The 12,944-nt window shown below is 42.6% G+C and overlaps 1 protein-coding gene across 1 annotated transcript in view; it reads left to right on the plus strand.

The window, feature by feature from the left end:
* The window catches only part of LOC104967942 (angiomotin-like), a gene marked incomplete at its 3' end in the record, with an annotated part of 27,430 nt that extends 14,492 nt beyond the window's left edge, over positions 1–12,938 (plus strand). The window contains exon 3 of the mRNA XM_010797484.1: positions 12,181–12,938. Coding sequence (XP_010795786.1) covers positions 12,181–12,938 — 758 coding nt within the window. The remainder of the gene's footprint in view (positions 1–12,180) is intronic.
* Positions 12,939–12,944: the final 6 nt, after the last annotated feature.

The following is a 12,944-nucleotide window of genomic DNA, read 5'->3' on the forward strand; positions in this document are numbered from 1 at the left end:
CCCCCCCCCCTTATATAAAAGGACACTACTCTCCTCGGCTACGCAGCCATCACATCGGCACTATAACTCTATTAGGCACAGCTCCAGGACACACTAAGCAACCCATAGCCCACAATGGCATCATTGTCAGTGGGGATTGCATCCATTGTCGTCCATGCTACAGGATTTATTCCCCTCCTCCCATATTGTGACCTTCACCTCTGACCCCGCCTGCTATCTCACATGCTCGGGGACTGAGAGCTTGTGAGGCTTTATGCCTTCCAGATCTTAAATGCTCCTTTTACAATGACCCAAACCTGCTAAGTGGCTTCTCTCCACAGCACCAGTGTTGAGATGATTCAGCCTCACAGCAGCAGAGAGAGAGAGAGAGAGTTGAGATGAGGGAGGGGGGGGTCGCAGTATGGAGTTGTGGTTGGACTGATTGACCCTTGGAAAAGGTCAGTTGGAAGGCTCGAGAGGAGAGGAGCAGCCTAAATGGCTCTTTTCTCTTCTTGTTCTCCCCCTGGCCAGGGCAGAGACTCTGTATGGTTATTTATGAGCGTGTGGGAGAAGAGAGAGGGGCTGCAGTGAAACCCACCAGCCCTCTTTGTTTCCAGGGCTGGGCTGGGCTGAGGTGCCTGTCATTGGTTCGGTTCTGTCATATATACATGCACATGCACGGACACGCAGGCACTCAAACACCATTAAGATCCCAGAGCTGCAAGGACAGAGGAGAGGACTCTGTTGCGAGGCAGATTGGGAAAATTAGGTGTGCTTCACACAATAGCTGTCAGCAGTTTGATAGATGCCTCTCAGACATTTAAGCGCCATGAAACTTCAACAAACTAGAGGCCAATGACATGATCCTGAACTAAAGCTGGCAGATATGTTAGTATTATGTCCGAATTGTCCCAAGTCAAGATGTCTGTTTTTTTAGATAAGCGTTGATAAACTTTTATCTAAATAATTTAATGTGACTGTTGTAGATTAAGTGGCTATTTCTGGCACCTACGCAGGTGATGAATCTTGTCTTAAAAGTTTTCATTCAACATTATACAAAAGCACGACCAACAGAGCCATAACATTATTATGTTATTGTGGCTTATCATTGTACGGAGAGCTATTATGCTATCTATTACTTAAAACAAGTCTTACTAGAGTGCAGTTTACAGGTCGTGCATAAAACCACAAGATAAAAGATTTGAGTTGTATAGAAAGATAAATCAGAGTAGTTTTATTTCAGTCGAGAAGACATTGTTGAACTTTTCCATTTGTGGCCCAAAATGCATTTTTTAATGCACAGAAAATGGCAAAAAAGTAGTTTAAGTTCTTGAATCATGACTGAAGTTGAAATACGAGCAAGCTGCAAAATGTAGTCAAACCAGCAGTCAAATGTTTTTCTCCTTATGATTTTCAGTATTGTCCTCTACAATTGTAGCCGAACCACTTCTTAATCAAGTAAGTAGTTGATGCGTGAGATTGTCACGAGTCACATATTCCCCATGTGTTTGATATCCTAGAGAATAAATTAGCTGTGCCTTCCCTGTAATGCAAAAGTTACTGTTCACACCAGCGCTGCGCTCTGCCAGTGTAACACACACCACTTCTTCTGTTTTCCCCCTGACAAAGTTAAATCAAGCTTGAATTTCACGCTGAAGTCAAATGGTCATGATGTCATGGTTTGAGGACAGAATGACTCGGTTTGTCTGTTGACTGAGAAGGCCTATTCTTGCATGTTTGGGTGGGAGCGTAGCATATAATTGCAGAGCGGGATAGCATGAGGGGATGGGGGGAGGGAGAGAGTTAGCACGCAACATGAGTTTTGGCCCACAGTTGCTGGTGTGGGTGCCAAACTTGTCCAGAGGGCTGCTGTGTATATCTGTGCGCGAGCAAAGTTTCTGCTCAGCCTCGAGGCTCGCGCTGTTCCAAGACACATCTTTCATTTGCACACGCTGAATAGCTTAGGGGAGCCCAAAGGCAGTTTGGACTGGGGGACGGATCGCTCTTTTTTGGGCTTTTTCAGAAGGATGTTGGGTGGTTGCCTAGCTGTGTGTGTGCGCACGTAGGACAGATATTTTCTGGACGTGAAAAATTCTTCTGAGTGTCCCTTTTCAGCGAGAACCGTTGCATTGTTTAGTTGTCAAGTCAGTTGTTAGGGAGCAACCAAACCGCTGTACACGTGTTGCAGCCATTTGAGGATTACACTGATCCAAAAATCTGACAGTATAAGAAGAGAATGGAAAGCTTTGTCGGGCCTTTTCATATCCTCTCAGTGGGAGGTAGAAAGGCAAGACCTCCAGACCTGGACTTGCAGTGGTGGGTGTTAATGGGGATGGAGGGGGGCTCTCAACTGCCAACCAGATGGACAACCAAGCCCTGTGTATTTAGGGAGATCATATGGGATAACCTTGCAAGGACAGATTGACATTTTGCTGACAAAACAAACCAACCCTGTCTCGCACGCAAGTGGCCCCCTTTCGAATTTCACCCGCACTCTCATGTTCCGGGCGTACAAATGCTTTGAGTGGTATTTGCTTACATTGGTCTTAAGGAAGTTATTTCAGCATGTGTTAAGCACTCGGTCAGGAGCCATAACAATAAGAGGATAGTACAAAAAGAATCTAGGATTACACAACTCCTAGACGAACAATGGCAGCGTCGGTGACCTGTGTAAATGAGACAACCTTGAGCCGTGCGGGGGGCAAGTTAACTCATTTTCTGCGTCATACACTGGGATTTACCTTGATGGTTTAAAGCCACAGGTTGGGATGTACATCCAAGAAGACTTGAGAACGTCATCATCTGTTTAACTCGATCTTGCGACCTCGTTTATTGCGTTAAAAGCATTACACTACTTATGAAAAGATCAAGTAGTGTATATCAGCAGCAAACTAAAGTAGGTCTTAGAGTTGTACATCTAAATCTATTACGTTGGATTTATGTTAGCTAGTAAAGGAATCACACCAGATTAGATTCCAGCATGTGGTGCCTTTTCTGTTCCTAGTCAAAATAGTCCAGTCAGTTTGGGAAAATGAGTCACGGGAACAAAACATTCTCCGCCATAAAAGAACAGAGTAAATATGATTGAAATGATCAAGACTCACTCTGCTCTGTTCCTTAAAATTGTATCTGCAACAATCTAAACTTTACGGCCCATGAACTCCCTCCCACACCTCAAATGTACATTATTGATACGCGTTACGCGTTACACCTTATGTTCCAAAATACTGATAACAATTCTTCATAAGCCATACAAGTGATACAATATCAATAAAATAGGTACAGATGTAAGACGATGTATCACACTATATACAACACAACTTCGTATATAATAAGGAAAGATCTACCAACAAATCCAGAAGGAGCGTTGGATCTCATAAGATGAGACATTGTTTAACAATAAGATATTATTATTATACAGCTGAGAACTATAGGAGAAATCAAAAGAGAGGTATCTAGTTTATTGGAGTCTGGCATGATTTCATGAAGAAAGTAATTAAAGAAAGTCGAGTAAGCAAGTCCAATTCTCTCACCCTTTCTTACAGCTGCTTTGTGTTTTAATGTCGCTCCACAATGGTCTGTGGTACATGTGTGGGACACCAGAATGTTGTGGTGACATCTGTGTGTGTCTGTGTAGACTCAGAGACTTGAGCGCAACATGTGTCCCCTACAGGGGGGCGATTTGAATAGAACATAGTTATTAAAGGAGTATTCCAGTTAAACACTTTGTGAGTCACCAGAGGCAGATTGGAACATAACCTTTTTTTGTTTATGGGCGGGTTAACTGTGAAATTGTCACCATGGGGGCCTTCTTATTTCATATGTGTTACTCATTCAGTCTCTTTTTCAGTAATAATTATTGTTGGAACAACAGAATTACTATTTTATTTCTGTGTAGTTTCAATGAAGCGCATTTGACGCATCATATTACCGTTTCTGTTGACGGAGTCTGGTGGCTTTGAGGAGAGCATGTTAAATGTTTAGTATATAAATAAACACGACTATTTTTATCAAAATCCCTGTTGATTTGATACATTTTCTGTTTACTTAAAGGTCCCATGTCATGCTTTTCTGGTTATTACCCATCCCCTTCTGTGTTATGAAGGTTTTTATGCATGTAAACGGTCTGCAGAGTCACAAACCCTCAAAGTACATCCTGTAGCGAGTAAAACTCTAACACAGAAAATACCTCCCCAAAACGCCTCGTTGGAGATACGTCATTGTCCATTTGATTCTTCCGGGTACGCATGATGTCAACTGTACCCGGAACGAAATGGACCAATCCGTGGAGCCGTTATGTTACGTCCACGGAGCCGTTACGTTAAGCCCCCGCTGATTGGTCCAAATTGACCAATCCACGAACTTCCTCACACACACACTCAGTGCAGGCAGCTCTGCTGATCTCTCCTCCCTGGCTGCAGGCTGATAACAGACAGTTGGGATTGCGGCGAAATTCTCTCTGCAGACCCATTCTCACAGCGTTTATCAATCTTTTTCTTACTCAATATCAAGCCACACTTATTGTTTTTACTTCGGCTGTGACTTTGTGTGTGCTCAGGATGAGTTTGGCTGTGTTTCGCTGTGTATCGCTAAACAAGGAAACCACACCTCCACGGAGCTCAGCGCGATTCACAACGTCCCGACCAATCGCACACTGTGCTCACAGGGAGGGTGGGGGCTGGAGCTACTGGAGCAACAACGAGCCGTTAAAGGCAGAGAGTGAAATTCAGTGAATACACGTAGTTTACAGAGATGCTGTATGAGAAACCAATGTAAGCTTGGAAAATTGCACAATATAAATATATTCTAGTACAAGGGTTCCCAAAGTGGGGGTCGCGAGACCCCGAGTGGGGGTCGCGAGATGATTACAAAATAAAAATGGAAAATATAAAAAATAAAAAATAGATTAAAAAAAATAGATTAATCTTTTTTATAATTTTCTTTTTTAAATTATTATTAATAATAACGTTTGCATAGACATTTTCAGCGGCGGACTACCCATCTGTATAATTTCCCCGCAACGAGGTTCCCCCTTTGACAATCCACTAGCGCAGTGTTTGTGCGGAAAACTGAAATTAATTCACTAGCACCCCCCCCAGTCTCTGGCACTGTTATTTTGGGGGTCGCGGGCTGAAAAGTTTGGGAACCCCTGTTCTAGTAGACCTCAACAATGGAATTATGATCAGTGGAAATGGCCATGACATGGGACCTTTAAACTAACTTCATAGCAAAGGGGACTCGATTTGGCTTGTCCATCCGAGTGTCATGTTTCCATCTTAGCCAATCAGAGCTTTAGCCAATATATTTCCCTTGAATAATAGTAATAATAATAATTCGAATGAATGCCTATTGTAACTTTTCCTACTTTAGATCATAAAAGCAAGATGTTAGTGGGTGGTAGTGTTTTTTTTGTCCGTTTAGAAATGGGCTAAAGAGTCAGAGTTGAGCACAGCAGTGTCACTCTTAGCTTAATGCTAACATGTTGGTTCAAAGTAGGTTTAGCTAAGCGTGTTAGCATGCTAAAGTCTGCTGATCAGTAGGTTACCAAACGAGTACAGCTAGGCACTAGTGAATATCTTCAAAGTACATTTTTGACAGTGTGATTGCGTAAAAGATGGCAACCCTTTACAGGCTAAGAAGTACTTCTTTTGGCAAGTAAACTCGGGGGTTGTCATGTTTCCATTTCTGCCAATCAGAATTGACAAAAAGCCAGATGTGAGTGGGTTTTATTTCCGTTTAGAACTAAAGACTAAAGAGTAATAGTTAAACACAGCAGTGTCACTCTTAGCTTAATGGTTACATTCTGATTCAAAGTATGTTTAGTTGTGCGTGTTATTATGCTAACATCTGCTGATTATTAGGTTACCAAAGTACATTTTGACAAAAAGGTGACATGTCTTTTTCACAGGCTGAGAAGTACTTCCTTTGAGGAGTTTACTGTCAACGTCCTGTGTTAAATTAGTGGGAATTCCTCTAATTAAAACATTGATTAAATGCGTTTATTGGGGTCAAATGTGACTTGGTCTTGTTGCCCCGATCTTCCTGTAAATCTCTCCGGTGTTGAAACAAAGATGAGCTTACTGAGTGGATTCAATCCTGTCTCGTCATCTGACGAGGATAGAGCGAGCTGCTTGAAGGTCAAAGGCCTCTTAATCTCCTATGACTACCTTTATTTGACAATTAAGCATGTCAGAGAAGGTAAGCTATTGTCAACAGAGGACATGTCAAGAGGTAAGCAGGTCACTAACAGCCTTTACCTGGGCTTTAACTGCAGAGACGTTGTAATGTAATAGAATGTCCTGGGAGTCGGAAAGACAAGCGGATAAACAAACAGCACGGCAGAGAGGCAAACACAAAGATGAGACAAAGGAATCCTCAACATCACATGGTCGCGAAGATGGTTTATGTCCAATGTCTAACCCTTCTCAGTTTGATTACACTCATCATGTTCAAATGTATGTTACCCGCAGAGATTCTTGCCTGTGCTATTTTTGTAAAAGGCCGTTGCTCGGGCTTGTCTCTGACGATCCAGCTCTCTCCAGCTCTTTCTTGAACTCTCTCCATCACACGCATGCACGCACGCACGCACGCACGCACGCACGCACGCACGCACGCACGCACACACACACACACACACACACACACACACACACACACACACACACACACACACACACACACACACCTCTCCCTTTCTCTGTCTTTCCCTCCCTACCGCTCTAGCCACATTGCCACACTCACTTTTCCATGGCCTCTCATTCCCGAGTTCTCTGCGAACTAAGTAAATGAACGACACAATCCGGAAATAGTGTTCCAGCCGGAGATGGTGGGAAGGAAAATCCCTTGACTGGTCCTGGCAGGAGGGTGGGAGAGAAAAGGAAATGGTACTGCAGCCATTCAACACTTCAGACAAAGCTTTTCACAAGACTCTCTCTTAAACTCCAAGTCCTTATGTCATTTCCCTCCCAAACAAAACTGTTTGGTAAGGACATTTCTACTTCTGTGCGCTAACATAACAGTGTTATAAGACACCGCGTTGGCAGCTTCACGACATGATCGTTGAGGTTAACTTATCTTTAGCCCGAGAGGTCAGAGATCAACATTAAAAGAGGGGCAGATGTCTCTGAGGTGTCTGGTGTGGAGGAGTGGAGTTTGGCAGAGGGGGGGGTGCAAGGTGAAGACAGGAGGTGTGCCAGCAGGTTAAAAGCAGGGTCAACTCTATATACCAGGGTGTTATCTGGATTCCTCTCCACAGCTGCCAATCACAATCATACCACAACGACCCGTCGCTTGCACTTTTCTTTTTAACAGGATGGTGGTTCAGTGTGTGCACTCTAACATGCTCAGGAAATGTTTCAGCTCCCTTGAAAAACCTCGTGCAACGGCCTCTTGGTCAGGGTGGTAAAATGGTCCTGCATTTGTCGGAGGATGTGGTTAAAGAAGCTGTACTGGTGAAGCAACACCGGTCATTATAGATCAGTATAATTAAGAGTATTTTAAATGTGCCACTGTAGGATAAGCAAATAATGCCCTGTCACGCATCATTAGTTCTGTTTAACTTGTCGAATGGCAAACAAATGCTTCGCTGACATTTCCTAAAGGGGAGGAAAGCCTGCGTGAGTACATCTCACTATAACAGTCAGTAACATGAGATGGGGAACCACACAACCGCTAAATCAGTCAAATGGGAGGCCAGAGTCACTGTAATTTGGGAGAGAGCTGGTTAACCACTCCTCATAATGGATGGTGTTTCTGTTTAGCCTAAGGCGTTGGAGCTGAGGTCATATGCAAACAAGGCAGATCCAAAGCCTTGGCTTTAACACAGTGAAAAATGCTTCCCTCCACTTGTTTGATCACTAAACTACATTTGCATAAATATCATGCAAATATTAAACAAAAAAGGTAAGTTCCTAACTGCTTCTATTATTAAAGTCTATGGAGAAATGTTAATATTCTACTCATTTTCCAATGCCAAAATGTTTGCAACACTTTCATCTAATGTACTTTGTGAAACAAACTGTCTCACATATTTGTGAGAAATATATGATTGATTTGCCTTCAGGACACATATTTAGTAACCATAACAATAAAATCATCCTTATTACCATTCATTTAAAAGGAGAAGTGTTTCTTTTTTCTGCAACTTACTTGGACCTTCGTGTGTCTTGCACCATTTTATAGCACTCTATTATTTCTTTTTATTTGATGTCCTAGTATAGTATGTTGCATCCTTTGAGGAGCCTGGAACTTTTATTTCTATTGCTGTAGCCATAGTACATATAACAATAAAGCTTTGATTATTTGAGACATGTCATCTACATACTGTAGATACGGATTACCACACACACCTTTAGACAAACATTAGAGCTGATACAATAGTCTATATACTCAAAGACACTCGATACCTGAAATTACATTGAATCAATCAGCAGCTATTTTCATAATGGAGTAATCAAGCAAACAATGCCAAACACTAGCTTGCTCCAGCTTCTCAAATGTGTATTCACTACCTTTGTTTCTGAACTGCTGGTCTGACACAACAAGCAATGTGAAGACATCACTTTGGTTTCTGGGGAGTTGTGATGCACAATTAAGAAAATAATCATTAATTCAAACGCTTGTACATGTCGTCGTCATGACAGCTCTACTGCACCCTTGTATCTTTTGTTCCTACATTTTATTTTTGCGTGAATGTCCCTTTAAAGGATTACATCATCGTCTTCACTCCTTTTTTCCCTCAGCACATTTCCCAGTGTTCAGCCTTTTCTGCCCAGAGACAATTGGTTCATTCACCGGTGTATAACACTGCCACCTCCTGATCCACGGTTCCATCGACACACCTTTCACTGGCAGGTTTAGTCCGTCATGATATCATCCATCACACCTCGGATCACAGTGCTAAAAAACAAACTGCGTTACCGTATTGATGGCAGTTTTCATTATCACATGACACAGTGCCTTTGTGGTAAGAACATGTACAGCAGATGCTTTATGTTCATGAATCCACTATGAGAGCTGATTTGGTGCTTTCAGTGTGTGCTTCGGTGTTCATAGTGCTGTTGCGGCATCTAGTGGCAGAACATAAGAAAGAAACTCTTACTGTTACTCCATTATCCATAGACTCAAGGACCAGTCAAACTGTTCCCCTCATTGTAAAATGCCTGTTGCTTCCTGTTTGTGTTATTTTTTTTGAAGTTGCTCAGTAGCTCTTTGTGTTGCCAACCGGGTCAGTTGACATCCACGAGTCTGTGACTTTAAGAGGCGCTCGTTCATAACACCACTACACAGCTTCCATGAACACTTAATGTCTCTTTGAAAAAGCCCCATGAAAAGCAAATGCTGGAGGGAAGATTTTTCAGCACAAAGAGATGTTGTTTGGCCACACAAAAATCCCCTTCTGAAAATATTGCACGAGCTTTTAAATATCCTCAGTAATAAGCAGAACAAAATTAACAAACATAAGTAGGCCTGCCATGACAAACAATAAAGAATATCATTTACATTTTAAGACCCTCTTATACAACTGATATAATAATGGTAATTATATAATAGCATAGTAATTCAAGAGCATGATCTAGTTAAACATTTAAAAATGATCTAGATCATGTCTATATATAGCGCGATATGTTTACAATTCAAAGTTTATCAATTTGATTAATAAATATGGTTCATTTCATGTCGTCAGTAAGTCAAAAAATATCTACATTCATTTATCGTGTGAAACGACACCCATAAGCAAGCCTGTCATTTACACTTGTTGAATGATTTATTGTCCCAGAAATATATCTGCTACCTGTGGACGATAAATTGATTACGTCAAAAACTGATTGAGGATATGACCATATGACTTACGATAAGTTAAAGGTCCCATGACATGCTTGTCCGGTTATTACCTGTCCCCTTGTGTTTTATGTAGCTTTTTATGCATGTAAACGGTCTGCAAAGTCACAAACCCTCAAAGTACACCCTGTAGCGAGTAAAACTCTAACACAGAAAATACCTGTCTATGCTGCCCCAGAACGCCTCGTTGGAGATTTCTCTTTTTCCATTGTTTTCTTCCTGGGTACAGTGACGTGCCCATACCCAAATGGACCAATCCGTGGAGCCGTTACGTTACGTCCGTGGAGCCGTTACACAGACTCAATCTTTTCTCAGCTGCAGCTCCGCCGATTTCTCCTCCCTGAGATGGGGGCACGCGGCGAGGCTGTGAGTTTGTGTTTGAGCACACACACAAACTCACAGCCAGGCTGCGGGTGTGTGTGTGTGTTCGGGCTGGGTTTCGCTGTGTCTCGCTGTCTCGCAGACGGCCACTGGGCTCATAGGGGGGGGCAGGAGCTCCAACAAGCCGTTTAGGACAGAGAGTGAATACACATACTATACAGAGATGCTGGATGAGAAACCAATGTGAGTTTGGAAAATTGAACAGTATAAATCTGTTTGAGTAGACCTCAACAATGGAATTATGATCAGTAGCAATGGCCATGACAAGGGACCTTTAATCATTACATTTTTTTATTTTGATAATGTTAAAATGATCTGGGTCTTGAGAGTCTACCATACAAGTAATCAATAACGCAAAAACTCCTGTTAATATATATTGTACGATAAGTCAGTAACGTTAAAATTATCGAAGTCATGTCAGTATATCGTCAGTAAGTTAAAAACGTATTAATTATTTAGGTCATGTCATTATATCGTAGGATAAGTCCTTAACGTTAAAATTATCTAGGTCTTGTCAGTACATGGTCAATAAGTCGATACGGTTAAAATGATTCAGGTCATGTCACTATATGGTACAATAGGTCGATAACCTCAAAAGGATCTAGGTCACATCCATGTATCGTACAATAACTTGGTAACGTAAAGAGAGGACATTTACATTTGTTACAGAGCCAAAGATTGCTTAATATTAATTAAGAAGCATGCATAAAATATTTAAAGATAAAAGTAGAAATTACACAATTTAAAATTTACAAAATATCCATCCAACCTATTTAAAGGTACATTCATGATGATAATCACACTTTTGGTCTAATGATATTTCACTTTCCTGCACATTTGATTATCTCTGGGTTTTTTACGTCACTAATTCAGGAAATTAATTCTGTGTGAAACAGGGATTCTTAAATCTGGCTTTAAGCTCACACGTCTAAAGGTAGCAAAGCAGACATCAAATATCTCATGTTATTCCTCATGGTGATGTTAGACAATGTAAAAATTAAGGTACATTAGTCCTAAAAAAATAAGAAAAGCTTTTAGTTAACCTGGAGCTAATTCTATTCGTACTTTTTCTAGAAGTTTCTGCCTAAATATTTTGCAACCAGTTATTCTTCTTGCCCTTCTGTTCCACCTTGTCCCACCTGAAGCCCTAAAACCTCATAGAAAATAACTGTCACTCACTCATTATGTGCCAAAACAAGCTTCAGAACAAATAGTCTTAAAAACAAACTTTTCTGAATATGTACTTTATTGTAAACAGAGCTCACAGTATTTTGCCGCCTATTAATGCAGGCAGAATTAATGAGGCTGTAATTCCCAGACAGCCAGGTGGTAACGTTTAAATGCTTCAAAATCAGCAACATAATTACCAGCACAGCCAGATGTGCCATACTTAAAGGTCCCATGTCATGGCCATTTCTACTGATCATAGTTCCATTGTTGAGGTCTACTAGAATAGATTTACATTGTTCAATGTTCCAAACTCACATTGGTTTCTCATACAGCATCTCTGTGTAGTATGTGTCACGATTCTCATGTTATGTCACGTTTAGAGTTTTGTAGGTTTGGGTGTTTTTGCTGTTTTCCATGTCATGTTTTCCTTTGGGTTATTGTCTTGTCATTAGTTTCCGTGGTGTGTCTAATGGTCTGATTATGTTCACCTGGGCCCCTGTGTTTTCTCCTCCCTCCTCACCTGTGTCTTGTTGTGTGATTGAGTCTTGTGTGTATTTAAGTTCTGGGTTGTCTGTCTGTCTTGGTCGGTTCGTCTTGTTCCCTGACTAGTTCTACGGTGAGTGTTCTGTTTGTCATTGTACATATATATCATAGCCTTGAAATAAAGGAAGTTTCAGTTTATATCTGCATTTGGGTCCTGCTTGTTTCACAAACCGTGACAGTACGAACCGACCAAGAAATGGGCCCAGCAGATCCGTTCAAGTCGGAATTATTAAATGTTTCCTTTTTTTTGGCTAACTGCTCGGATAGATGGAAGAGAGCACCCGGAGTTCAGCAGCGGGAGGCTGTGTTGTCGGAGGCGCGCCAGATGGCTAGAGAGAAACCAGGTATGGTGAAGTTCTTACCTGGCTGGATTTCAAAGATCCTCCCTGTGTGTGATTCCCGGCCTGCTAGCCCCAGGCATGCTAGCTCCCGGCCTCCCAATTCCCAACCTGGCACCATACGCCTCGGTGGGTTCCGTCTGCAGTCAGCCCGTGCTTCTGCCCCAGTTCCTGCTCCTGTCCAGGAATCATATTCTGGAACTCGTCTGGCTTATGGAGGTCCACGGAGTTTTCAGGCGGCTGCTAAGAGGAGGAGTCGCAAGGCCAAGCTAGCAGCTCAAGCCCCAAGAGCCATGGTTCCAGTCCCAGAACAGGCCCCAGCAGCCATGGCTCCATGCTCCAGTACCGGCCCACGCAGCTTTGCTTCCATACTCCATTACCTGGCTTACACAGCCAGGATCCAGGCTTCGGCTCCGGACCTTACAGCCATGTTGCCGGCTCCAGAACAGGACCTTACAGCCATGTTTCCGGGTCCAGAACCGGACCTTACAGCCATGTTTCCGGCTCCAGAACCGGACCTTACAGCCATGTTTCCGGCTCCAGAACCGGACCTTACAGCCATGGTCCCGGCTTCAGTGCCGGCTCCAGTAACCATGGTCCCGACGCCAGCTCCCCGAGTCCTGTCGGCGTACCGGCCGACTCCAGCTCCTCGTCTCCGGTTGGCTGTCCGTCCGACGCCAGCTCCCCGTGTCC

This window comes from Notothenia coriiceps, unplaced genomic scaffold, assembly GCF_000735185.1.
Source record: "Notothenia coriiceps isolate Sejong01 unplaced genomic scaffold, NC01 NC01_scaffold00037987, whole genome shotgun sequence".
Lineage (NCBI taxonomy): Eukaryota > Metazoa > Chordata > Actinopteri > Perciformes > Nototheniidae > Notothenia > Notothenia coriiceps.